Below are 26,528 nucleotides of genomic sequence, written 5' to 3'. Positions count from 1 at the left end.
GGTTAAGCTGCTGCTGGGACACCAGCATTCCGTCGTAGCAGCAGTTGGAATCCTGAGTGTTCCACTCCCAATCCGGCTTCCTGGATTGTGCCTGGGAAGGCAGTGGAAGATGGGCCAAGTGCTTGAGCTCCTGTGCTCATGTGAAACTCCTGACCCTGGCTTCAGCCTGCCCTAGCCCTGGCCTTTGGAGCCATCCAGGAAGTGAACCAGCATAGGGAAGAATTATCTGTGTCTGTCTGTCTCTCTCTCTCTCTCTCTCCCTTCTTCCCTCCTTCTCAACACTCCTTCCTAATAACTCAGCCTTTCAAATTAAACAATATATATTTATTAAAAAAAACTAAGAAGGTGAGAAAACATTCGTTCTTTATGCCTCTTGCTACCAACCTATTTCCAACCACTCCAAGGTGTTCTTGGCTGGTTTAAATCTCCTTTTGAGAACTTGGGACTTAGCTCGTTGTGATGGCCCACTAGACAGCGGTCCAAGGAGATGTGGCTTGCAGGCCAAGGAGGTCATTTACAAAATGAAGAAACAGATGCAAGGCGATGGGCAGTTCAAGCTGAGAGAACGGGCGGAGAGTGGAGACCGACTTTAGGAAGGGGACCAATTCCAACCCATCACTATTCTCTTGTCAGATTCCTCTATTTCAACCTTTTTAGAAAATACATTTTATTTTCTTGATTTTGAACACAGAGAGTGATAGGGAGGGATAAGGAGAGAGATCTCTCCTGCACTGGTTCACACCCCCAGATGCCTACAATGGCCAGGATTTAGAAACTCCTTTCTGGGCCTCTCTCTCCTGGGTGGCAGGAGTCCCAGGAGCCCTTGGACCATCTTCTACTGCTTTCCCAAGTGCATCAGCAAGGAACTGTAGGAGAAATAGAGCAGCCAGGTCTTGAACCAGTATTCATATGTGATGGCAGCATCGCAGGCAAAGACTTTTATCCATCAGAGTGCCAGCTGATGTGTGAGTGCGACCCTCGGAGACACTCCTGTCAGGGAATGGCAAGAGGTTGCTATGCAAATGAAAAGAATCTCCCCAGAGCCTGCACATACTCACATAAGGGGCCTCGTGCGTGCACATACCTACACCACCTACCAGCGCAATAAGCAGATATGCCAAGTTAATTCCTGTTTCAGCTGTCCTAATCCACCTTAAATCCTGGAATAACAACTTCGATTTAACTTTGTAGATCGTGTTCAAAAACATGGCCAGCCGCCCCTATAGCATTTACCCTCACGGAGTGACACTGTCTCCCTATGAAGCTGGAGTCAACTCTTCCTTCACCTCAGGTTTGCACATTTCATTTCTACTGAACGGAACTGGTGAGCTTTGAGAGCCACCCCCCATGCTTTCCTGCAGTCCTCGTTCCTTAGTGACAGAGCAGTGCAATCAATAGTAGACATGCAGGACTATCCAGTCTACTGGGTCACACAGCCAAACCTTCTGGACGGAAGGAATCCTGCTGGATCCGCTCAAATACGGTGTCTTTTATTAATGTAATAGCGCCCTCTAGTGGGAAAGGATTAAATGACGGCATCAATTTCGAATTCAAGTGGAATTTTTTTTCCTTTTAAAAAATTTTTCTTCTTCTTATCACCATCATCATCATCATCATCATCATCATCATCATCATTCTATGATACAGTTCCATATGCCCTGGGATTTGCCTTACCCCCTCCTCAGTCTCCTCTTCCCTTCCGAGTCCTCCTACATTATTACTATAGTCATATGTCCATCACTGTGGGCATGGACAATGGCAGAGAGTACAGCATCCTATTGTCAAGATATAGTAAACGGTTTTTACCTGGGAGTCTGTGTTTGGTCTGGAAGTAGAGATGTGCACTGTATTGAACCTTCACATCTGGATATGATAGTCTGTCTCTATTACACAGTTACTATACATCCCCTTCAATGAAAAGCCACAATACAAAATCAACAACAGGAAGAAAAATAGAAATTTACAGCGCCATGAAGTTAAATAACATGCTACTGAATGACTAATGTGTCACTGAAGAAATGAAAAAGAAAATCAAAAATCTTCTTGAAGAAAATGATGCTACTATATGAGCTGAGTCAGTAAATAATTTAATGAGAAAGTGTTTTGAAGAGATGAAACTAAAAAAAAAATTAAAATCCGTGAGATATAGTTTCTGTTGATCTTTGTTGGTGAGATATGTCTCCTGTAGGGAACAAATAGATGGGTTTCGTTTTTTAATCCAGTCTACTAATCTATGATGTTTGATTGGTGAATTTAAGCTATTTAGATTCAGGGTCAATATGAATGGGTGGTAATCTGGTTCTGTCATTTTAGCAATAGGTTGTTCATTGATTTAGTGTTCTGTTGTTATTTTACTGGGATATTCTTTACATTTGCTTTTGGTTTTGGGCGGCACTATTCCTTTCCTCTGTCAAGAGAACATCTTTAAATATCCTTTGTAGGGCAGGTTTGGAAGAGGCAAATTCCTTTAAATTTTCTTTACTGTGGAAGCATTTTATTTCCTTTCCAAAGACAAAGGAAAGCTTCACTGGGTACGTTATTTTGGTCTGACAATTTTTTTGCTTTTGCAATCTGAAATATGTCGCTCCATTTTCTGCTTGCCTGTAAAGTTTCCTGTGAGAGATCTCCTGTGAGTTGAACTGGCATTCCTTTGTATGTCAATTGATTTTTTCCATGTGCACATGTAAGGGTCTTTTCCTTATGTTCAATTGAAGAGAGCTTGATGATCACGTGCTGCTCAGTCTAATTGGGAGTTCTGTGCCCCTCCTGGAGGTTGTTTCCCAATTCAAGTGGCATTTAATATGAAAATATTCCTATCCTGATATTAATTGTTCTAATGAAATTTCATATTTTATCTATCATTTACCCATCCCTTCCTCCATGAAATTTGTTATTAAATACCTTTCTAAATGAAAACATTCTTGACTATATTTTCTTCTAGGCAATAGCACTGTGCTCAGAGCAGTTCAACCAGGGGAAACCTATGTGTACAAGTGGAACATCCTAGAGTTTGATGAGCCCTCAGAACAGGATGCTCAGTGTTTAACGAGACCGTACTACAGCGATGTGGACATCACAAGGGACATCGCCTCGGGACTGATAGGGCTGCTACTCATCTGCAAGAGCAGATCCTTGGACAAGCGAGGCATACAGGTGAGCGGATCCCGGAAGCCATCATGTGATCTTCTTATGAATGGAGCAGATTAGATATGTCTGATTTTTAAAATGGGGCTTTTCCTGCTAGATAACAGTAAACACTAATCTATCATCTTTGGTGAGCGTATGATACTGTATATTATTGTATTGGTTACATCGTTGGTCGGCTCTGTATGAAATCTTACTGCAGGAGGCAGATCTCTAATGTGATGACTGCATTTTTTAGTTGAAAATTCCAGGTCTTCTGGTATCAGTTATGTGATGAGCAAGTCATATTACTTCTCTTCATTTTCCCTCCTGTTATCAAATGAGAAATGTCCCCCCCCCCAAATTTTTACAAGGATTCTTGGGGGTTCAGTGAAATAATCCCTAGAAAATGTGTCAAGCTATGTACCTGCAAACGTTAAAGGTTTTCAACAGGAGAGATACCATGAAAACCATCGTACTTGGAGACATAATGTCTAATGAAGCCAGATCCACACAGTGACCCACTTCCAATGAGACTAAATCACAAAAGAAATGATATAAATTGTATAAATATTAGGCACAAAGGTACTGATCTTAGGTGTGTGTTTGTCTTCATTGAAATAGTAATCTATTATTAACCTAAAATTTCCAGCTAGGCCAGATGATCATCAAAGAGATTTTATCCTAAGGCAAGCAATACAAATATTCACCTGGATTAATCTCAAATGGATTTTTCTAATATTCAGATTTATTTATCAAGAAAAGGAAATGAGTAGGAAGGCAGGCCCCTCCTCTTTGTACCTTTCTGTATCGTTCTTTGCAACTCTTATTTTTGTAAAACTCCTTAAAGATCTGTTTATTTGTAAGGCAGAGTGTTTAGTGAAGCAGAGATAGAGAAACAGAGAGATCTTCTATCCACTGAATCACTCCCCAGATGTCCGCAACAACTTGGGCTGGACCAAAGCGAAGCAGAGAGTGGAGAACTCCATCATTGCCTCTCCCAGGAGGAACAGTGTCTGGAGTATTCAGATCCTCTTCTGTTGTCTTCCCAGGAACATTAGCAAGGAAACCTGGATGAGAGGTGAATCAGCCAGGACTCAAGCCTGGGATCTGGTGTGGGATATTGGCAACAGAAGCTAGAGCTTAAGAATCTGGCCGCATCACAACGCCAGGCCCTCTTTGTAAACATGTTAAGCTTAGTCAGTGAATTGCTCGTGCTGAAAGGTGCCCAGTTATAGGTATAAGCACACTTCACATTCGTTGTGATGAAGTGGGTTTTTTCTGTTTGTGCCTTATTTTGTCTTTGAGTGATCTGTTCTGCTATTGTCTGCCTTTACATATTGCCTTGAATTTTAGCACATAATGGACTCACATCACTGCCTGATGTGACATCTAGGAACTCAAAGACTATGTCCCTTTAGTTTCTGAGACGTACCCAGTGATATAACTAATCTCACGAGCCATTAATCATTGACAGCATTCTCACTTCCTAGAGAGCGGCGGACATTGAGCAGCAGGCTGTGTTCGCGGTGTTTGATGAGAACAAGAGCTGGTACCTTGAGGACAACATCCACAAGTTTTGTGAAAATCCTGACGAGGTGAAACGTGACAACCCCAAGTTTTATGAATCAAATATCATGAGCAGTAAGTCTGATACAGTTCATGTCACTTTTCACTCCTGGAGTTGAAGTAATGACTGAGCCCACTCGCCGAGGGGTAGATTAGGACATGCTCAGCACAGATCAACTCGTCTTCAATTCCAAACCAAGGGCTAGATGACACAACCCCCTGAATGACCTTGTAGCACCTAAGGCTTGTGATCTACACGAGACGTCAAAATTATTATCCCTGGAGTCCTTTTGGTATCCTAACCCAAATATGTGTTGCTGTGTGTATATGAAGGCACAGGTGAGCCAGAACAAGAAGTGTCTTGTTTTGGGTATCTGGAACTCTTCAACTGGGTATCAGGTAGAATACTTTTTATGACAGGGGAAAAAAAACAACTAAGTCAAAGCAGGCTTGTTAGTTGAAAATCCAATGGAATGACTATGGGAACCCAAGAGTCTTAGCAAGGCAATGCATGAAAAGAGTCGAGAGGAGCATTAAGAAGTTCCGGCTAGAGGAATTGTAATTTTAAATTTTCTTACGGTCCCATTGAAAAGTAAAGAGAATCTTGTACATTTTCCGTGCAGTGTGTATTTCACCTTTGTATCACATCTCAAACCTGTCTAACCACTTCTGAAGTATTCAACATGCTCTTGCACCATGTGGACAGTGAAACTATGAATTGTTTAGGAAGGTGTCTAGGATAATGCACAAATGAGACATCTATGATCCAACCTGCATTTGTTAAGCTCCCACTTGAATATTTGTTAATCATCAACACTGTAGGGTGATAAGGTTCCAGTGATGACCCAGGAAGACATGGGCGATGCCCTCACAGGCATCATATTTTCCATGTTTTAAAATTTATTCCCGGGTCCGGCGTGGTGGCCTAGTGGCTAGAGTCCTCACCTTGAACGTACCAGGATCCCATATGGGCGCCGGTTCTAATCCCATCCAACTCCCTGCTTGTGGCCTGGGAAAGCACAGAAGGACGGCCCAATGCATTGGGATCCTGCACCCGCATGGGAGACCTGGAGGAAGTTCCTGGCTCCTGGCTTCGGATCGGCACAGCACCAGTCATTGCGCTCACTTGGGGAGTGAATCATCGGACAGAAGATCTTCCTCTGTCTCTCCTCCTCTCTGTATATCTGACTTTGTAATAAAGAAAAAGTATTCCCATATTTTATTGTAAAATCAGAGAGACAGACTGATCTTCTATCTACATATCCACTACCCAAAAGTCTGTAGCATCCAGGATTTCAGTCACAGCGGGGAGCTAAATCCAGACCTCCCACATGGGTGGCAGGGACACAAGCACTTGAGTCTTTACTCTTGTCTCCAGGGTACTCATCAGAAGGCAGCTAGATCAGAGGCAGAGTGGTCAGAATTCAAATTCAAGTACTTTGACACAGGATAAAGAAATTGCATATGTCAACTTTTTATTTGTTATGTCAAATACCATACTCATTTTTCTGATTTTATTATCTTGCTTGCTACCTAAGTGAAAATATTGCCTAACGCAGTATCTCTTTATGGATAAAGAAAAAATTTATGAATTTGACACTTGAATAAAAGGTATAGATTAGATTAAAATATACAGATGTGAAAACACGCTAAATAATCTTCATTTTTAGGGACATCTTTCATTACTCAATGACTAATATGTCAAGAAGAATTCTACATATTGTGCTTTTTCTGCAGATAAAATTTTCTCGATAATAATCTAAACCAATCTTCAGCATCTCTTTAAAAGCAGAATACAGATTGCAAAATATTTGATGTACATTTGTCACAGGACGGAGTAAATGTGGACAAGTGAAAGGCATCATATTTAGACTCACATTTGTTTCCTACTAACCAAGAAGACAAGCTCTCATTTGGGAAGTTTGATCTTTTGGTCAACACTTTGGGTCTGGGAAAGCTAATTTTGCATAAGCAGTGTTTTGACACATCCCCAACTTCCCCTGGGACATTATCTTAGGTATGATCAGGCATATGCCCTTTTGTGGACACAGGCCTGGCACTTGAACGCATCCTTCTCTTTCAGCCATCAATGGTTATGTGCCGGAGAGCATACCCATTCTGGGGTTCTGCTTTGATGACACTGTCCAGTGGCACTTCTGCAGTGTGGGGAAGCAAGATGACATTTTGACCATTCATTTTACTGGACACTCCTTCATCTATAACAAGAGACATGAGGATACCTTGACCCTCATCCCCATGCGTGGAGAATCTGTGACTGTCACAATGGATAATGTTGGTAAGAACCGACTATGGAGAGGCCACTGATACGGAATCTCTTCTGTGTTCAACAGGGAATTCTGACAAGGACTTCTGCTTCAGCTCTGCTGAGTACCATTGCTTCCCAAGTTCATCTCCTTGGTCGCTGCAGGATAACTAAATGTTATTATTTGAGGGAGTAGATATGCCCATTATCCCTCTAATTCTTGCAGCTAACAAGATATGTGCGATTATCAAGGTCCATTTTATTCTTGATTCAACTGTTTATATATTCTAACAAGCGTGGAGTGTCTGTGCTGAAAGAGCTCTTTTGCCTCCCTAATCTCCATTGAACAATAGCTTTGATCTGTGCTCTGTTTAATGAGATTACTATTCTGATTATGACCTTAGAGGAGGAGAAGGAGGAGACAGCAAAGAGCATAAAAGGTTTTCAAGATGTTTGTTTTCAGTTGCTCCATCTATGTAATTGTGGAGTTTATAGATGAGCAGTCTACAACACATCACACTTGGATATCCCTGATTCTAACTCACCAGAAATTACTTACCAAGCGAATCTTGGTGTTTCTTAACTTTTCCCAGACTTTCAGCTACTTTTTTTGTTCTTCTTACGTAGGAACTTGGATGTTAACTACTGTGAACTCCAGTCCAAGAAGCAAAAACCTAAGACTGAGATTCAGGGATGTTAAATGCATCCGGGATTATGATGCAGACTCATATGAGATTTATCGGCCTCCAACAGCTACACCCATGGATACACGGAAAATACATGATTCTACAGAAAACGCAGATGAAGAGGATTTGGATGAATCTGATCATCTGGCTTCCCTTTTAGGAATTAGGTCATTCAGAAATTCATCGCTGAACCAGGAGGAAGACGATGTTAATCTTACTGCCCTAGCCCTACAGGATAGCTCTGAGTTAATTCCTCCAAGCACAAATATAGCTGTTGGTTCAAATTCTTCTACAAATAAAATGACTACGGGTATGAGCAATAACCTCACAGACCCTTCAGTAACTACTACAGTTGGGTCCCCCCTGGGACCCCATACTGCTTTAGACAAGGACCCCATTACTTCTTCTGCTGAAGAGGCCAGCCCTTATTCCGAAGACCCTATGGAAAACCACTCACAGTCAATTATCACAGGGATACAGTTACTTCCATTGGAAGCAAAGCAATTCAAACGTCAAGAACATACTGAACATAAGGTATCCAAGGCAGGAAGAAACAGCACAACAAAGCATAGGTTCTTCTGGAAGAAATTACTAGCAGATAAATTTGAGAGACATGTAAACCAAAATAATGCGTCTGCTTCCAGAATAGAGCACTGGGAGAAGCTTCCTGGTGATCCCTTACTCTTAAAACAAAAGACTCCATCCAAGATCTTGAATGGGAAATGGCATTTGGTTTCTGAGAAAGGTAGTTATGAAATAATCCAAGATCCTGATGAAGACGTGACCCCTAACAAAGTGCTAAACAGCTCCCAGGGTGCCTCAAGGCCTGGGGGAGAGGCCACCCTTCTCACAAGCAAGCCTAGAAGCCACAGCAGCCACAGAAATGTTTCTGGAGTCCCACGAACATCTCTACCAGTACAGCAGGATGGACACAGAGGACTGAAGAAAAGCCCCTTTTCCATCAAGACGCGAAAAAAGAGAAGGGAAGAGAAATTGGTACATCATGTGCTTTTGTCTCCCAGGGGATTCCACCCTCGAAGGCAGGAATACGCTACATTTTCAGACAGAAGACTTGGTCATTCATTGTTGCCTCATGAGCCCAAAGAAACATCTTTTCCCATGGACCTCATTCAGACATCCCCTTCTGTGAACCTTGACATGACAGCCACACTTCCTGACCAAAATCAACATGTCCCAAATGACATTGGGCAGACAAGCTCCCCTCAAGATCTTCATCACACAGTTTCCCCAGAGGAACACCATCCCACATTCCCTACTCAAGACTCTGAACCAAAACACTCTACTACAGTCTCCAGTCCCAGGTCCTCTCCCCCAGAAGTCACACAGATGCTTGAGTATGACCTTAGTCTTGAGTCCTTTCCTACTGACAATAGTCAAATGTCCCCTTCCTTGGGACATGAAAGAGGACAGACAACCACCACATCATCAGACCTTGACCAATTAGCCACCTCCCCAGACCTTGGTCAGGTGACCTCCTCCTGCTCAGACTTTGGCCAGATACCCCTTTCCCCGGAGTTTGACCAGGTGCCTCTTTCCCCGTGCACAGAACAGATAACTTCTTCCCCAGACCTTGTTGGCCAGGTGGCCCTTCCCCCAGACCTTGGTCAGGCGACATACTCAGACCTTGGCCAAATGACTTCCTCCCCAGATCTTGGCCAGCAGGCGACTCCATCTCCAAACATCAGTCAGACCACCCTTCCTGTACCGTCATTTCTTCCAGACTTTGATCAGATGCACTATCCTTCCGAGTTTAATCAGTCATCACCTCTTCCAGAATCTGGTCAGGCTTTTCCTTATCCAGACCTTGATCACATGCCATCTCCTTCATCTCCTACACTCGATGAGACTTCTACGTCTAGTGAGTTTAACCCACTGGTTGTGGTGGGTGTCAGTGGAGATAATGGAGATTATGTTGAGATTATTCCAAAGCAGGAGGTCCAGAGCAGTGAATATGACTATTCTGAAACTGAGTATGTGACGTACGATGACCCTTACAAAACTGATGTTAGGACAGATACCAGCTCCTCCAGAAATCCCGACAACATTGCAGCATGGTATCTCCTTCGCAGCAAAAATGGAAACAGGAGATATTACTACATTGCTGCTGAAGAAATATCCTGGGATTATTCAAAATTTGCGCGAAGATTTAGGTAATTTTTCCCTTTATAGCCTTATATTTCACTGGTGTAATTCTTCAAGATCCCGCCATGCTTCTCAAGTCTGTTCACTTTATTGCTGAAAAGTATTCCACAGTATGGGTGTACCATGGGTTTTGCTTTGTGTACACTGAAGTTGTACAGCACATTTAATGTAGATATGAATTGTCAAATGATTGAAGCAAGCATATTAGCATATGTATTATCTCACATACTTATTTTTTGTGGCAAGAACTTAAACTCTAACCATTTAGCAATTTTCAAGTGTTGCAATGCATTGCTGCTGTGTTGCCATGTTGTATGTTAGATCTATCTCTGAGGACATAAAATTTTGTTTTGGTTGACCAACATTCTCCTGGCCTCCTTCACCTGCTATCCTCAGTAATCACCATTCTGCTCTCTGTTTGTATGAGTTCAATGTCGCTTGATTCCATGAACAGGTTGAGCAGTCCTAATCCAAAAATTCAAAATCTGAAAAGTTCTGAAATCTGACACACAAAATGTTTCAGATTCTGGAGACTTTCAGATTTTAAGGTTAGAGATGTTTAACTATTAAAACTATGCAAGTATTCCAACATACGAAAAACTCTGTATTTTGACACATTTCCGATACCAAGTGTTTTCGATACTCAGTCTGTGTAAGCGAGCTCATACAGTACCCGTACTCTTGTGCCTGGCTTAGTTCATTTAATATCGTGTTCTCCAAGAGCATCTATGTTGCAGCAAATGACAGAATTCTCTTTTTTAATGTTGAATAGTATCTTATTGTATATATACATATTTTAAAAAAATATTTCTAAAATTTTTTAGATTCAAAACAGTTCACAGATATACTTCTGAGAATGGAACACTATTCCCTCCCCTCCTCCCACTCTCTCTCCCGGCTCTATTTCCTTCACCCTTCGCTTTTGATAACATGCCATTAATTTAAATTGCAGTCAAGGGCTTAACGCCACCGTAAATAAAGCATTCAACAAGCAAAAACCCCTAGTTTAGTGAAAATGCAGACAATGGCTATAAGCAAAAATCAAATGGAAAAATCGACATTTTCACATAGAACAACCACCAATCATTAGAAGCACAGTAGTGTAATATTTTTAAACATCAGTTTAACAGAGGAAATGGAGTCAGACCCATTTTTGCGGTAATACTGATATAAACATTCCTTTCTAAGTTTTTGATTTTTAAGTTTCTTAAAATTTAGCTCTACCATAGAAGGGTGTACCACATTTTCTTTTCCTGCTCATGTTGGTTGGTGTTTGGATTTATTCCATATCTTTATTATTGTGAATTATGATATACTGAATCTGGAAGAGCAGATTTCTGTTTGACATACTGGTTTCATTTTCTTTGGCTGTACACCCAGAAATGGATTGTCACAAGGTAGGTCCATGTTTAATTTTTTTGAGAACCCCCCATATGTTATTACTAACAGTGTGTAAGAGTTCCTATTTCTCAAAAATCTCCTGTCTTTCTTATAACACAAATCTCCTTTCTTATAACATCCATTCTAACAGATGTAGAGAGATAGAAGTATTTCCTGCTGATTTAGCTTGTTTATCTGATTATTGGTAATATTGAATATTTGTTCATTTATTTATTGGTCATTTGTATCTCATTTCTTGAAAAATGTCTTTCAAAGCCTTTGCCCTCTTTTATTAACTGAGCTATTTGGGATTTTTCTCCTATTGTGTTGAGTTCACTGTATTCTAGATAATAATTACTTATCAGATATATGATTTTAAAATGTTTTCTCCCTTCCATAGGTGGTCCCGTTATTTCCTGCACTCTCCATAAATGTATCATTTGGATGCAATCCCATGTGTCTACTTTTACTTCTCCTGCTTGTGCTTTGAGGCTATTCTTAAAGTATCCTTGCTCAAAGCAATGTCATAAATCTTGGGAATTTGATTTTTAGCAAAAGCAAATATAAGGAAAGTGCCTTATCTGACTGCAGGATTGGTCTCAGAATTTTGTTAACTAAACTTAGGCACTGTCTCATTGAGTCATTTTTATGCCTTTGATGTTTTAGCTTTCTCTGTTAAAGTACAATTATATTTACTTATTAATCTAAATGTTGGTAAAAAAATATATAAGTATTATGTACGGGATAATTTGAGGCAGGAAAGGTATTTTGAGAAAACAGGCACAACAGCTGAAACTCAAAAGGTTAATACTCTGGTAGAAGAGTTAGATATTATCAGATAACTGCCAAAACTCTTAGTTACCACATACACTTTAGAAGTATTGAAAGAAATAACTTTATCACTCTATAACATCTGTTATTACAAATAATGATAAAAAGCTTTACCTAGGAAATGATACTGAAGCGAGGCATTGGAAGATATTTACTGGATTGTGTTTCTTTTCATTTTCCATCCAGACCTCACTAAAAACTTTCTCTGTATTAGGTATTGTATTCAGAGTCGATTTGCTACATCTTTGATTTCTTCCTTTAAGCAAATACTATTGCTATCGTTTTAGTGACATGGATAATGAAGACACGCATGATATTCCAAAGGATACTGTGTATAAAAAAGTAATTTTTCGAAAGTACCTAGACAGTACGTTTACGAAACGCGATCCTCAGGGAGAGTATGAAGAACATCTTGGCATTCTTGGTCCTGTCATTAGAGCTGAAGTGGATGATGTTATTCAAGTAAGCATCTTTTGAACTCTACCAAAATTGTCATGGGACTTTTTCCACAAGCAACACACAGGTTGTGAGAGTGAAAGTAGCAAGAGAGTTAGGAGTGATTTATTTATTTTCTTGAACTAACAAATGATTCCATTCATTTTCAAAGGTTGCTTGCCAAGCAAATCAATAAACTTCAGCCCCCCTACGAAATTTCATAATTTTTTTTAAAGTGATGAAAATTAGGAGCATAGTGCTTGGCCCCACAGTTAAGACTGTTCTTGCCAGGACACCCACATCCCATAAAGCGGTGACTCCTGGTTCCAGCTTCTTTCCACTTCTCACCCTGGGAGGCAGTGGGTGATGGCTCAGGATCTCCGGTTCCTGCTGCTCACCTGGGATACCAAGATTGAATTCCTAGCCTTCTACTGTTTTCTGAATCAGCTTCAGATAGTGTGGAAGAATCAAAGGAGTAAATCAGCAGATGGAGGAGCTCTCACTCCCTCCCTGCCTCTCCGAATCTATTATAATATAAACAAAAAGTGCTGAAAACAATATAATGTAGAAGAGGTCACACTGTGACTTCCATCTAAGATCGAATAAGAAAATTAACATGTTCAGGAGCCATTCAGTTAGATTTCATCACAACAGAGGCAGCGACAAATGAATTTATGGCAGCTCTAAAAATTTAAAAATATCTCCTGATGTTTTCCTTAAACAGAAAGAAATGAATTTATAGAAAATAAATAAGGTAAGCAAATGTGTCTCCACGTTACTCCAGAAATGAACAAACTATGTGTGTGTGTGTTTAAAGATTTATTTATTTTTATTGGAAAGGCATATTTACAGATAGAAGGAGTTTCTGAGAGAAAGATCTTCAACCCACTGATTTGCTCCCCAAGTGGCTGTAATGGCTGGAATTGAGCCTATCCAAAGCCAGGATCCAGGCCCTCCTCCAGATCTCCCACATGAGTGCAAGGTCCCAAGGCTTTGGGCCATCCTCTACTGTTTTCCCAGGCCACAAGCAGGGAGCTGGAAGAGAAGTGCAGCATCTGGGACATATGAGAACCTGGCACATACAAGCAAGGATTTTAGTCAATGAGCCATTGGGCCAAGCCTGAGCAAGTTTCTTAAGTGTCCTTCCAGTCCAGGTCATTTTCTTAAAAGTCTCCTATCCAGTTCCAGGTATATTGCTGGCTTTGATAACAAAAATGGACTTCATCGTTCTTTCTAAACTTAAAAAAAAAAAAAAGATAGGGAAATGACCTTGGGCCTAAAATAAGGTGTTAGAGACCCCAACACATTTTTGAGGCATTGCTAAATTTTGCAGTTGTCATTTAAAAGTGAAATAATAGGGATATGAGAATTAATTATTGTAACTGATTCATGAAACAACAAGAGGCAACAATCTTCTTTCTCTTTTGTTATGGGGTTTTTAAACTTTGGAAGTCACTGACAAGAAGAACTAGAAGGATTTTCTCCATAGGTCTGGTGGTACAGAGACATAAAAACTTCTCACCTGGCCTTTAAGACCCTCCAGCAGCTGGTTCCAACCTGGTCTTCTCCAATCTTGTTTGTCACCAAGTCTCAGCCACCCTTGTGCATTCTATCGTCTCCCTACACCCAGAACCCTACTGTTCCCCAGCTCTGGCTGATCCCTCCCCACAGCATGTTTTGGTTCTTCTTTGGCTTTCCTTTTTCTGTCTCTGCTGAACTTCTATTCACTTCATAAAGGCCAATTCTATTTCCCCAAAAAGCTTTCCTTAATTCTTCCAATCTTTCCCCATATAATCCCACCTTGGATTTTTTTTTTAATAGCACCTGTTGTCTACATACTGAAGCTTGGGTTCACATATGCAAATCTCTCACCATCTGGAGCTTATTAGAAGCTTCCTAGGAGCCACGACCAAGCCTCATTCTCTTTCAACCCTCCCGTGCCTGTCACTAACATCTCATTTATAGACAATGTCAATTTTCCAGCCTTCAGCCTAAGCATAAACGTATTTTGATGTTTCCGAAGGTACTTGGATCATGAGATATAATGAGATGGCTATAAAAAATTAAAGGAAACATTACAGCAATGTTCTATAAAGTTATTTTATAATTGTAAACAGTCACTATATCTTAGTGCTAATTTCTTTAGTTCCCACTTTGGTCTGGTAATGCTGACATTTTGGGGTTTGAATTTGTGTTAATTATATGTTTGGATCATTCCTATTTCTAGGTTCGTTTTAAGAATTTAGCATCCAGACCATATTCTCTTCATGTCCATGGTCTTTCCTATGACAAATCTTCCGAGGGAAAAACTTATGAAGATGAATCTCCTGACTGGTTTCAGGGCGATAATGCTATTCAGCCAAATGATAGCTATTCGTATGTATGGCATGCCACGGAGCGAGCAGGACCCGAAAGCCCTGGTTCTGCTTGCCGGGCCTGGGCCTACTACTCAGCAGTGAACATGGTAAGAACCTCCATTGAATGTTTCTGCCATTGTCTTGATCTGATAGCCTGGACCCATCAAATGGAAAGGTCTGGCTATTTTGTTAAGTGTCTGTCTTGTCCTTCAGGAGAATTGCGCAATAGTTGTGGTCAACCACCTGTACAACCATAACCGGAGACTGTCTATTCATCTCTTCCAATGACAGAGAGACAAACACCTCTTCAGTGAACAGGAGGAAGGAGTATTCAGATAGTTGGCCCTAAGTTTAAATGCCCATGTTTGTAAAAGAAGGCAGTTATTTGCAATTGTCTTGAACAAGTATTAGCTTCCTTCTGAAAAATTGAGAGTTTGTTTCATTGCATACTGTGTATCTATATGTGTGTATTCTAATTACTAATTATTTTTATTATTTATATTTCAAAATAATACATTGGTCATGGTAAATATATGCACTTTTCCCTCTCTGTTCCCAGCAGGAAAATCTCTTTGTCTTAGGCATACTTGGAAAAGCAAGGCATAGATTTAAATTTCTGTTCTGTCTTTAGGTAGTGACATGACCTTGGGAAAACTAAGCATAATAGAAGGTACTTTATTTATTTAGTTAGTTATTTTTTAAAGATTTATTTATATTTTATTGAAAATTCAGATATACACAGAGGAAGATCTTCTATCTGCTGATTCAGTTCCTAAGTAACCACAACAGCCGGAGCTGAGTTGCTCTGAAGCCAGGAGCCAGGAGCTTTTTCCAGGTCTCCCAAGTGGGTGCAGGGTCCCTAGGCTTTGGGCCATCCTCGACTACTTTCCCAGGCTACAACGCAGGGAGCTGGATGGGAAGCAGGACCATTGGGACATAAACTGGCACTTATATGGGATCTTGGCCCATGCAAGGCATGGACTTTAGCCACTAGGTTACCACACTGGGCCCAAGTACATTTATTTAATGAATGATGTCTATGTATATATAGACACACACACACACATAGTATAAGAGAATTTAATTATATGCTATAGGCCAAGTATTTATTACAGTAGTGATGCTCAATAATCAGTGCCCATCATATTAGCAATAATATTATCATCAGTACTGTAATGCAGTTCAAAAGAAAAACAGAAGAACAAGTCCAACGACTCTAATGCAGCAAAATTAGATGATAACTCTCCAGGAGTTTTAGGCTACTCATTTGTAACTTTTAAATTGAGAACCTCTAAGACGTTCCTGGATCTTTATAATCTGTAGATCTAATTCTGTCTCATATTTATCACATGAGCAAGGAAAATCCTGAGCAGGAAAGACTTCCAGGGTTCTTTGAAAAGTTCCTGGAGGGGGCTGGGGTTGTGGTGCCGTAGGTTAAGCCTCCACTTGTAATGCCAGCGTCACACACTGAAGTGTTGGTTTGCAATCCAGCCTCCTGCTAAAGCACCTGGGAAGGCACCTGAAGATAGCCCAGGTGATTAGGCTCCTGCCATGCACACACAAGAACAGTATGGATTCCTTGGTGCCTGCTTTTGGACTGGGCCAGATCTGGATGTTTAAATATTCATGGAAAAATGTACTTTTGCAAAAAAAAAAAAAGTATGCATGAATTTCAATAAGCTTTTAATTCCATTTCCAGGAACTTTGTCAGGTGCCTATATTGTGCTCTTGCTGTCTTCCAGGAAAAAGATATCCACTCAGGCTTGATAGGGCCACTTCTCATCTGCCGAAAAGGAACACTTCATAAGTCGAGCAATATGCCTGTGGACAGGAGGGAATTTGTCTTACTCTTTATGACCTTTGATGAAAAGAAAAGCTGGTACTATGAAAAGAAGTCCAAAAGGTCTTGGAGAGTCACCTCCTCAGAAGCAAGAAACTCCCATGAATTTCATGGTATTTACTTTTGACTTCACTTTTTTTTTTCTTGGTTTTTTTTTTTTTATTAATTATTATGCATTATGTGACAGTTTCATAGGCTCTGGGAATCCCCCCACCCCTCCCCACGCCCCTCCCCCCTGGTGGATTCCTCCACCTTGGTGCAGTATTACAGTTCAAATTCAATCAAGATTCTTTCCTTGCAAACATATACCAAACATAGAGTCCAGCTACTTATTGTCCAGATGGGTTGAACAGTTTCTTTGGGAGACCATTTCTGGTCCAAAGTTAGAGCTGGTAGAATATCATCCCAGTTCACTTTAATCTCTGATTCTGGCGGATCCTCTGAGGAAGCCGAAGCTGCCATTAAAATTGGCTCCTTGGCCCATCAGAAGACTGCTGAAACTTGCCAGGCGACCCTGCAGGGGAAAGGAGGAGGGGAATGTCTCAAAGGTGGCACACAGAGGCTGCTCCCAAGGCAACCAATCAACACAGAAAAACCTGTGTGCCTCAGCCGCTAACCTACACTGACACAATCCACATAATCCTGCAATTCAAAATAAGCTTGCAACTTTTCCAAAATCAAAATGGTTTTCTCAGCAGTTACAAGGCGACAACCAGAACGCAGGAGAAGCTGAGGCAGGACACTAGGAAACTAGGTCACAGGTAATGAGAAGATGGTAGCAAGAGAAGACTTGGGAGTTTATACTGGGAAAAGCCCACTTGGAAATCCATTCAGGAATTTGACTAGCACATTGGCCACTGAATTGCAAAAATAGTTTTAATAGGATTTGGTGGGTAACAAAAAGTGTCAGTGGAGTAGAAACTTAAAAAAAAATAAGTGGAGTGAGTAGGAAATACTTTTTTGTAAAGTTTGATGATTGGGAGGGAGTGTTCTGGTCCCTGAGGACTTGTGGTTTGGGTAATCGATCAACGACTCAGTGTAATAGGAAGGAAGTTGCTATTGCTTAACAACAACAACAATAAAGAAGACACTGCACAGTGTTGGGTCCCCAGGTGGCCATTTAATCTGGGAAGAGGAAGAGGTGCCAACATATGGCTCGTGTATCAGAGATCAGAGCTGGCTACCTAATCTTGGCTGGAATGATCTCTGAATTTAGCAGGCCTTGGAGTAGGATGCTACAGCACTGGTTTGCTTATCCTATTCATCTGAAGTTTGCTTGATCTGCTTGTGTTGGTCTTCATCTTTTTGTTGGAAAACAACTTTTGTAACATGAACTCACCTGGGGGAAGAGCAGAGCAGGCAAAGGGTAAGATCTGAAGAAAGAGTGACACTCCTGAACCAGAGCTCACCCGTACGTCTTCTGGGGGCTGCTAGGAGTGACATCAGGAGGAGCTGGGGGCTCTATTTCAGCCTTTTCCTGGCTTGGTGATATATTGGAAAGTCCTTTCTAGGCAAGAAGTGGGCCTAGGAATGCAAAACAATTAAAAATATAGGTGGTGAGGGATAGTCCCATATCTTCTTACCAGCCTCCCCTCTAATCTATACAAATGTTTGATTGATTGCAATTTTTTGTTCTTTCAGCCATTAATGGGATGATCTACAACTTGCCTGGCTTGAGAATGTACGAGCAAGAGTGGGTGAGATTATACTTGATGAACATGGGCAGCTCCAAAGACATACATGTGGTTCACTTTCATGGCCAGACCTTGCTGGAAAATGGCACTCAGCAGCACCAGTTGGGGGTCTGGCCCCTTCTGCCTGGTAAGGATCTGAGTAATAACGAGAAGTCTCTCCAGGCTTCAGTGAAGTAAAGAAATCTTAGCATCTCTAATGCCCCTGTTTGTGTATTCATTTGCCAAGGGGTCAGAACACAGGTTTCTGGCCTAGGTCCTAGGAAAAGCCATATCCCTGAATTTTATACAGACTGTGGAGAAAGTCAGCTAAGTTCAGATTGTCTGCCTACCATTAGGTTAAAGCCATGACCTGCTATGTCCATGCAGGTATTCCCAAGCCACTATTTGTCACACATACCAAGGCTCAACAGATGGCAAAGTAAATCCCACTGGCTCAGGCAGCTGGAGACTTTTTTTTTTATTTATAGGGAGATTAAAACTTTTCTAGCATTTCTAGATTCTTGAACTCTTCTTGACTCTATTACCTGAAACATTGTGGCAAGTGACTCCAGGAACTATGATTTTGAGTTAACTTATGAGGTTATTTGAAGAGAAAAACATATTTTAATGATTGCAAAGCTAAAGAATAACAAAAGTGTTTAGAGCTATTCTAGAAAAATAAATGCAAAGGTTGAGAGGCATAAACTCCAACTTTCAGAAAAGATTTGAATATGCCAATGAGTCACTGGTTGATGTGTCTTCCTGTGTATGAGTGTCTGTGAGCTAGAATCTGCTGACTCTCGTTCTCCGGAGGCTATAATAAAATCCCATGAAGCTGGTTCAACCACGACAGCTAAAGCAGAGATTTTACAGCATGGATCTTGGGTAGGAATCTGCATTTATAATGAGCAGCCTCCTTACCATAAATGGTGTCTGAGGAACTAGTGGAGGCAGTCATCTGATAGAACTTTGGGCAGGGACGTCATCTTGTGAGTCAGCCTCAAATGCAAGCACGGAAGTCCAGATTTTGGGTGGGGTGGGGAGAGCAACACAATGGCTCAGTTGGTTAATCCTCCTGTTTGCAAGTGCTGGGCTGCCATATGGGTGCTGTTTTATGTCTCAGCTGCTCCACTTCCATCCAACTCCATGCTTATGCCTGGGAAAGCAGAGGAGATGGTCCACAGGCTTGGCGCCCTGCACTCATGTGGGAGACCAAGAAGAAGCTCCTGAGTTCTGGCTTTGGATTGACTCAGCTCCAGCCATTATGACTGTATGGAAAGTGAACCAGTGGATGTCTCTCCCTTTCAATGTAAATATGTCCTTCCAAGGAAAACTAATACATCTTAGAGGAGGAGAAGAAGAAGAAAAGAAGAGGAAGTCATCCAGATGCATCTGGTTTGGTTAAAAGTAAGGAAGAAGGGAATCCTTGCTTTTATTTTTCAAGATTTATTTGTTTTTATTGAAAACGCAGATTTACAAAATGGAGGAGAAGCAGAGCGACCTTCCAATTGCTGGTCCACTCTCCAGAATAGGTACAGCAGTTGGAGCTGAGCCAATTCAAAGCCAGGAGCCAGGAGCTTCTTCCAGGTCTCCCACATGGATGGATATAGGGTCCCAAGTTTTTAGCACATCCTCCTCTGATTTTCCAGGCCATAAGCAGAGAGCTGGATGGCAAGTGGAACAACTGGGACAGAAACTGGAGCCCATATGGAATGTTAACATCACAAGGTAGGGGATTAGCCAATTGGGCATCGCACTGGCCACAATAATTGTTACTTTCACATGTGCCAATGACTCACTAATAAACCTAGAAAACCCCACTTTATTACTCTCTGAGGTTGAGGGGACTTTCTTTGCCCCAAGTATTAGCAGGTAAGTCATCCTTCCTATGTTCTTGCAAAAAGGAAATTATCATTGGCTGTCTATTGAAATTGTCACACTTAAATATCCACAATAAAAGGAGAAAAGCTGGAAGCATTTTTAGGAAAGATTTTTGTTTTAATAGGTAGAGTTACAGAGCTCTTCCATCTGTTGGTTCACTCCTCAAATGACTGCAACAGCCAGAGCTAGACCAATCTTAAACCAAGCTCCAAGAGTCAGGAGTCTCCTCCAGGTCTCCATGTGGGTGCAAGGGAAAAGAACATGGGCCATTTTCCATTGCCTTCCAAGGCCACTGGCAAGGAGCAGGATTGGAAGTGGAGCCACTGGAACTCGAAACAGCACATACACTGGATACTGGTACTGTAGGCAGAGCCCCAGCCTACTATATCATGGTGCCAATCCCAAAAGAAAGAGATTTTTTTAAAAAAATTATTGTCAAAGCACAGAGTTCTTCAATCTGCTGATCCAGCTCCCAAATGCTAGCAATAGCTGGGCAGTGCCCGCCTGAAGCCAAGAGCTGACACTACAATTTGGACCTACAATATGGGTGGCAGGGACCTAACTGCCGAGCCTTCACGCCAGCACTCTGATTTGAACCACATGTGCCTCAACAGCACCTTAATTTCGGGGACAAACACGGCCCCCTGGAGGTCTTATTCAATCTGTTTAAAGATGATCATTAAATTATTACTTTTGAATCCCAATATGGGAAAAGGTCACAGACTAGAGTCAATAAAATTATTAGACTATTAGCTGGCAAAGGATACTGTTAAAATATTAAGGAGGTCATCAAAGATTATAAATACCATTCTTCCAGTTAACTTTTTAGAGACAATTTATGTAAATCTTTATCCACATAAATGCTATTTTTAAAACATTTGAAAAAGCGAGGGGGAAGAATGTTTTTTTTTTTTTTTTCATCCACAAAAAGGAAAAAACTGAAGTGAAGACAGAATATAAAGGCATACAGTAGCTTTTTGGCCCAATGATCCAAAGTCACTTTAATACTTCGGACTGTTAAACTGAGTCTTATGTGTGTATGGATCACCTTGCAACATTGTATTTAGATGAATCGGAGTTTCTAATAAGGGGAGTAGAGATTTCAAACTTATTTTTAATAATTTGCGTGTGTGTGTGTGTTTCCAAATTTGCTACTCTTCTAGTTCTATGTAAAGAGAAATGGATAACCCTTAGATTTTTTTTCTAAAGTGTTTTGTGACACAAAGCTTTCCAGATTCTTGGAGAGCTGTCCTTGTTAATCAATGCAGACGTAATACAGTCCTAAACTCTCAACTTTAGGCTCATTTAAGACCCTTGAAATGAAGGCATCAAAACCTGGCTGGTGGCTCCTAGACACAGCGGTCGCAGAAAACCAGAGAATGGGGATGCAAACACCATTTCTCATCATAGACAAAGGTATTGTCTCAGAAATGTGTCTGTTATTATGATCAGCGTTTAGATTGGAAACACTCAATTCCAAACTCTGATGTGACAAATGGCATAATTTTTTATCGTGGTTTCTATGGTTTTTGTTTGTTTTTTTTTTTTGTTTTCTGTTTGTATGCTGGCCAATGGTCTGATCACACTGGAAACTATCAGTCATTGAGAAAATTTAACCCAGATGGTTCAAGACAAAGGCATTCCTCCCAGTAAGGGAAACAATCTAAAGCACCCCTTCTCAGGACTCATAACCCATGGGAAAGCATAGGTGATAAATGCTCCAGGTTCCAAAGACAGAGGAAGTTAAAGGTAATCATAAATTCACAATCACTTAGTCACTGAATTTTTGCATTTTAATATACAAGAAGCAGTTTCCAACTGTTCATACATCCAACCATCCATTCCTCAATCCACATTGCAGTCAGTGTCCCTACAGTTGCAAGCACTGTGCCAACATTCAGGCAGCCTGGTGGTCTTTCTTTCCCTGATTAAGCTGTGGTTTTCAAGCCAAGCTTTTGGAACATAGACTAGGAGGGATGATACTTAATATATTAGTGCTTATTTTGGACAAGCAGATGGAAATGAGTTAAAATGCATTTTAAGGTTTCAGTTATTTCCCTCTAGTATCACCATTTCTATTGAAGTATCAGTCTTGAAAATTTACCGTTTTATCAACAGACATACTTACATTAATGCCGCATGTGGGAGGTGAAAATACTTAGTTACTCAACCTTCAGATGTATAATCTCTAAAATGGAACCTTTACTTAATTTGTGTTTTCTAAATCAGAACTCATTTTCTGTTATTTCTTAGAATGCAATCAGCCAATGGGACTCAGCACTGGAACCGTATCTGATTCACAGATCAAAGCTTCTGAGGAGCTAGGTAAGCAACCTGTGATGAACCCCACCACCTACAACGGTCCGGCATCTATCCTATGAAACAGCCTGGTCATTTTTCTCCTCTAGGCTTTTCTCTACCACAAGGTAGTCAAGGAGTTCCATCTGGAGTACTTATCTGGTAGGGGAAGGAAGACCAGAGCAGGTGCTAATCCTGTCAGCATGATCTTGTCATTGGCATCGCTCAAGTGTAAAATGTTCCTAAACAGTGTCTTCCAGGGAAAACCAAGAGATGGGGTGGCTAGTATCGTGACCCATGCAGTCCAACCTCTTTGGAAAGATTTGTCAAGAAGTAGACAGATTGCTCTTATGACATGTGGCCATTTCTACCTCTTCCCATTCGTCGTTTCTGGGTTTGATCACTCATATAACATTCCAATCAGATTTGCAGTCCTTTTTTTTAATGTTCCGCTGACTTTATTATTATTATCATTTTATGATGCCATTCCATAGGCCCTATGATTTCCCTTACTCCCTTCCTAAGTGCCCTCCGCCTGCCTCCCCTAGTTCTCCTATGTTATTGCTATAGTATAGTTCTTTATAAACAGCCACAAGTCCATCATTGGAGGCATGGGCAACGGCAGAAGGTCCAGCATCCTATTGTCAAGATATAGTAAACAGTTCCATTGGGAGTCCATCTTTGGTCTGGAAGTAGAGATGTATACTGCATTGTATCCTCACATCTGGATATGATGGTCTCCATACAAAGTTACATCCTCTTAAATGAAAAACCACAATACAAAATCAACAACAGGAAGAAATATAGAAATTCACAATGCCATGGAAGTTAAATAGAAGTTAAATACATGCCACTGAATGACTAATGTGTCCCTGAGGAAAAATGAAGAAAATCAAGAATCTTCTCAAAGAAAATGATGCTACTGTATGAGCTATGAATCAGTAAATAATTTAATGAGAAAGAAAGTGTTTTGAAGAGATGAAACAAAAAAAAATTAAAATCCATGAGATATAATCTCTGCTGGTCTTTGTTAGTGAGATATGTCTCCTGTAGGCAACAAATAGATGGGTTTTGTTTTTAATCCAGTCTACTAATCTATAATGTTTGACTGGTGAATTTAAGCTATTTACATTCAGGGTTAATAAGAATAGGTGGTAATTTGGTCCTGTCATTTTAACAATGGGTTGTTCATTGATTTAGTCTTCTGTTGTTATTTTACTGGAATGTTCTTCACATTTGTTTTTGTTTTGGTTGGTGCTATTCCTTTTCTCTGTCCAGAGAACATATTTAAATGTCATTTGTAGGGCAAGTTTGGAAGAGGCAACTTGTTTTTAATTTTCTTTACTGTGGAAGCATTTTATTTTCTTTTCAAAGACAAAGTAAAGCTACACTGAGTATATTATCCTAGGTTGAATTATTGCAATTTTTTTTTCTTTTGCAATCTGAAATATGTCACTCCATCCTCTTCTGGCCCGTAGAGTTTCCTGTGAGAGATCTGTGAGTTTAACTGGCATTCCTTTATATGTCAGTTGATCTTTTCCTTATGTTCGATTGAAGAGAGCGTGATTACCATGTGTTTTAGTGAAGATCACTTTTGATCAGTCTTATTGGGAGTACTGTGCCCCTCCTGGATGTTGTTTCCTAATTCTTTCTCCAGATTAGGGAAATTTTCCTTTATTATTTCATGAAATATATTTTTAAACCCAGCTTCTCCTTCTTTGCCTCCTGGAACTCCCAAAATTCTTATATTTGACCTTTTAACAGTCTCTTAATACTTGAATACTTTTCTTAACTTGACCCAGCTCTGCATCCAGCTTTTTGACTGTTCCCCCATTGGGACAGGAAATATCTTCCAAACTGAGATTGTTTCTTCTACTTCATTCATTCTATTATGGAGACTTTCCTCTGATATTTTTAACTTAGCTCTACTGCTTACTTCATTACCAATAATTTGGCTTGATTTTGTTTCAGTGTTTTTATCTCCTGTGTGACATACTCCTTAAATTCCTTGAACTGCTGTATGTGCTTCTCATTGTCGATAAGATTTATAATGAGTTTTCTGAATTCTGTATCCCCCATTTTCTCAATGTATTCTTCAGTTAATTCTGAGGTTGGCAAAAGCTTTTGCTCCTTTTTCAGGCTCTGTCTTTTCTTTTGCTCTTGGTCATTGTACTTCTGGTTAGCAGATTCTTCTCCTTGGGGCAGGTTTCTAAGCTGTATTACCCACAGGTCTACAGTTCGATTTTACTTATTGTGGGTGGTACATGGCTCTTTGTTTGCAGACACTTGTGCCACTCCCTCCAGCTAGTTCCAGATCTGGGCTCCTTTGGTAGACTTCCCCCACCATCTCTATAGCCCCAACTCCTGGCCCACCATTGTCCACCTCCTGTGATACTGTGTTGTTGTTGCACTGTTGTCTGTACCACCTTTTTCCTGTAGCATGCCATGTCATTGCAATTCACCGAGCTGGATATTAGTTTGCTCCCAGCTTAGTGCATGCACAGTCCTGTCCTGTAGCCTTTGCCCCTTGCACAAGATGTTGCCCAATTCGGCTCTGGTAGGTATCTGGACTGTGAAATCCACCCTGTTCCCACACTGCCTGTTTGGGATCTGCCTTTATGTCTCTGCTCCTGGTCAAATCAAACAAGCCAGCTTGATGGGCAGTTCTTTGTCTGGGTTCACCTCCTGAGCTCCTAGTGAACTCCCCTTCCCACCTGGTTGTGGTGGAATTCAGGTCACTGATAGAATTCAGATCACTGCTCGCTGAATGTCACTTGGGTATCAGATCATCACAACAGCACACTGTTGTGTCAGTTGCTTTCCTGTATCTGTCGATCTCCAGGTGCCTCTCTGCTGTCAGTCTGTCCTCTCCTATTTCCTCGAGTGTGCCCTCTCTGCTTCACCATGGTTAATGTTTCTCTTTTTAAATGTGTCCTTGCCCTATTCTGCCATCTTGATTCTCCAGCAGAGTCCCTTTTTTAATGGAAAGTTGTATTTATTTACTTTAAAGATATAATTAGATGGAGCTAGAAAGAAAAATTTCCCATCTATTGGTTCACTCCCAACAATTGGACCTTCACCATAAGCCAAGCACCAGAATCTCATTCAATAGTCCCACATGAGTGGCAGATTTACAAGTACATGGCCTATCTTTTTCTGCCTTCCTTGGTTCATTAGCAAATGGGTGGATTGGAAGTGGAGCAGTTAGGACTTGAACTGCTGCTCCAATACGAGATGGAAACATGACAGGCAGGGGATTAATCTGATGTGCCACAATGCGAGTCCCTCACATGGCCTCATAAGCCAAGCATGGTGGTTCCAGTGAATAAGGAACTTTGCCTACGCCAACCATTCATCTATTCAAGAAACTCCGCTGATCACCCACTCTGGGTATATGACAGGACTTTTCCCAATGTTAGTCACTCTCCCTCAAAGCCCTTCCTTGAATGGGGAGGACCATGGAGTTCCCATCCGTTCCTCTAATCTCTCCTTTCCACAGTGAACAACAGATACAACAACACTACTCAGAAAGATACACATGACTAGTGTACAGAAATGGAGTGGATGGTGGGGTGATTGATAGCTGACCAAACATAGACATGAAGTATTCATCATCATCGAAATCAGGCTTAGCAACCATGGCTGTGTCAGCTGCCTGATGTGCTAATTCTAACACATATGTTGCAAGGACCTGGTTTTTAGTTGGCCTAAACTCACTGGAGAAATTGTTGATTTTCTGGGGTTTGTTTGTTTGTTTGTGTCTTGTTAAATTCAGAATAATCACAAGCTTTCTTTTTTTATCTTGCTTTGAATGTAGGTTATTGGAAGTCAAGATTAGCAAGATTAAACAATGTCGGATCCTACAATGCTTGGAGTGTAGAAAAACCTGCTACAGAATATGCCCCAAGACCTTGGATCCAAGTATGTCTTATTAACTTGATAGTAGCTACTGCTATTGACAGTAAAAATGACAGTGATTTACTAAGTTCTTATTGTTGTTGCCCTTACAATGTTGTTGGGAGATAGCAA

At 40.8% G+C, this 26,528-nt stretch overlaps 1 protein-coding gene across 1 annotated transcript in view; it reads left to right on the top strand.

Annotated features, from left to right (window-relative positions):
- The window catches only part of F5 (coagulation factor V), a 61,835-nt gene that overhangs the window by 23,892 nt on the left and 11,415 nt on the right, over positions 1–26,528 (top strand). The window contains exons 9-20 of the mRNA XM_004589313.4: positions 1,192–1,291; positions 2,942–3,153; positions 4,617–4,767; positions 6,776–6,988; positions 7,583–9,812; positions 12,303–12,477; positions 14,678–14,914; positions 16,550–16,760; positions 18,289–18,468; positions 21,501–21,617; positions 22,455–22,526; positions 26,317–26,420. Coding sequence (XP_004589370.2) covers positions 1,192–1,291; positions 2,942–3,153; positions 4,617–4,767; positions 6,776–6,988; positions 7,583–9,812; positions 12,303–12,477; positions 14,678–14,914; positions 16,550–16,760; positions 18,289–18,468; positions 21,501–21,617; positions 22,455–22,526; positions 26,317–26,420 — 4,002 coding nt within the window. The remainder of the gene's footprint in view (positions 1–1,191; positions 1,292–2,941; positions 3,154–4,616; positions 4,768–6,775; positions 6,989–7,582; positions 9,813–12,302; positions 12,478–14,677; positions 14,915–16,549; positions 16,761–18,288; positions 18,469–21,500; positions 21,618–22,454; positions 22,527–26,316; positions 26,421–26,528) is intronic.

The sequence above is a fragment of the Ochotona princeps genome, chromosome 2 (genome assembly GCF_030435755.1).
Source record: "Ochotona princeps isolate mOchPri1 chromosome 2, mOchPri1.hap1, whole genome shotgun sequence".
Classification (NCBI taxonomy): Eukaryota; Metazoa; Chordata; class Mammalia; order Lagomorpha; family Ochotonidae; genus Ochotona; species Ochotona princeps.
Note: the sequence above shows the minus strand (reverse complement) of the source record. Positions and strands in the feature narration are given on the sequence as shown.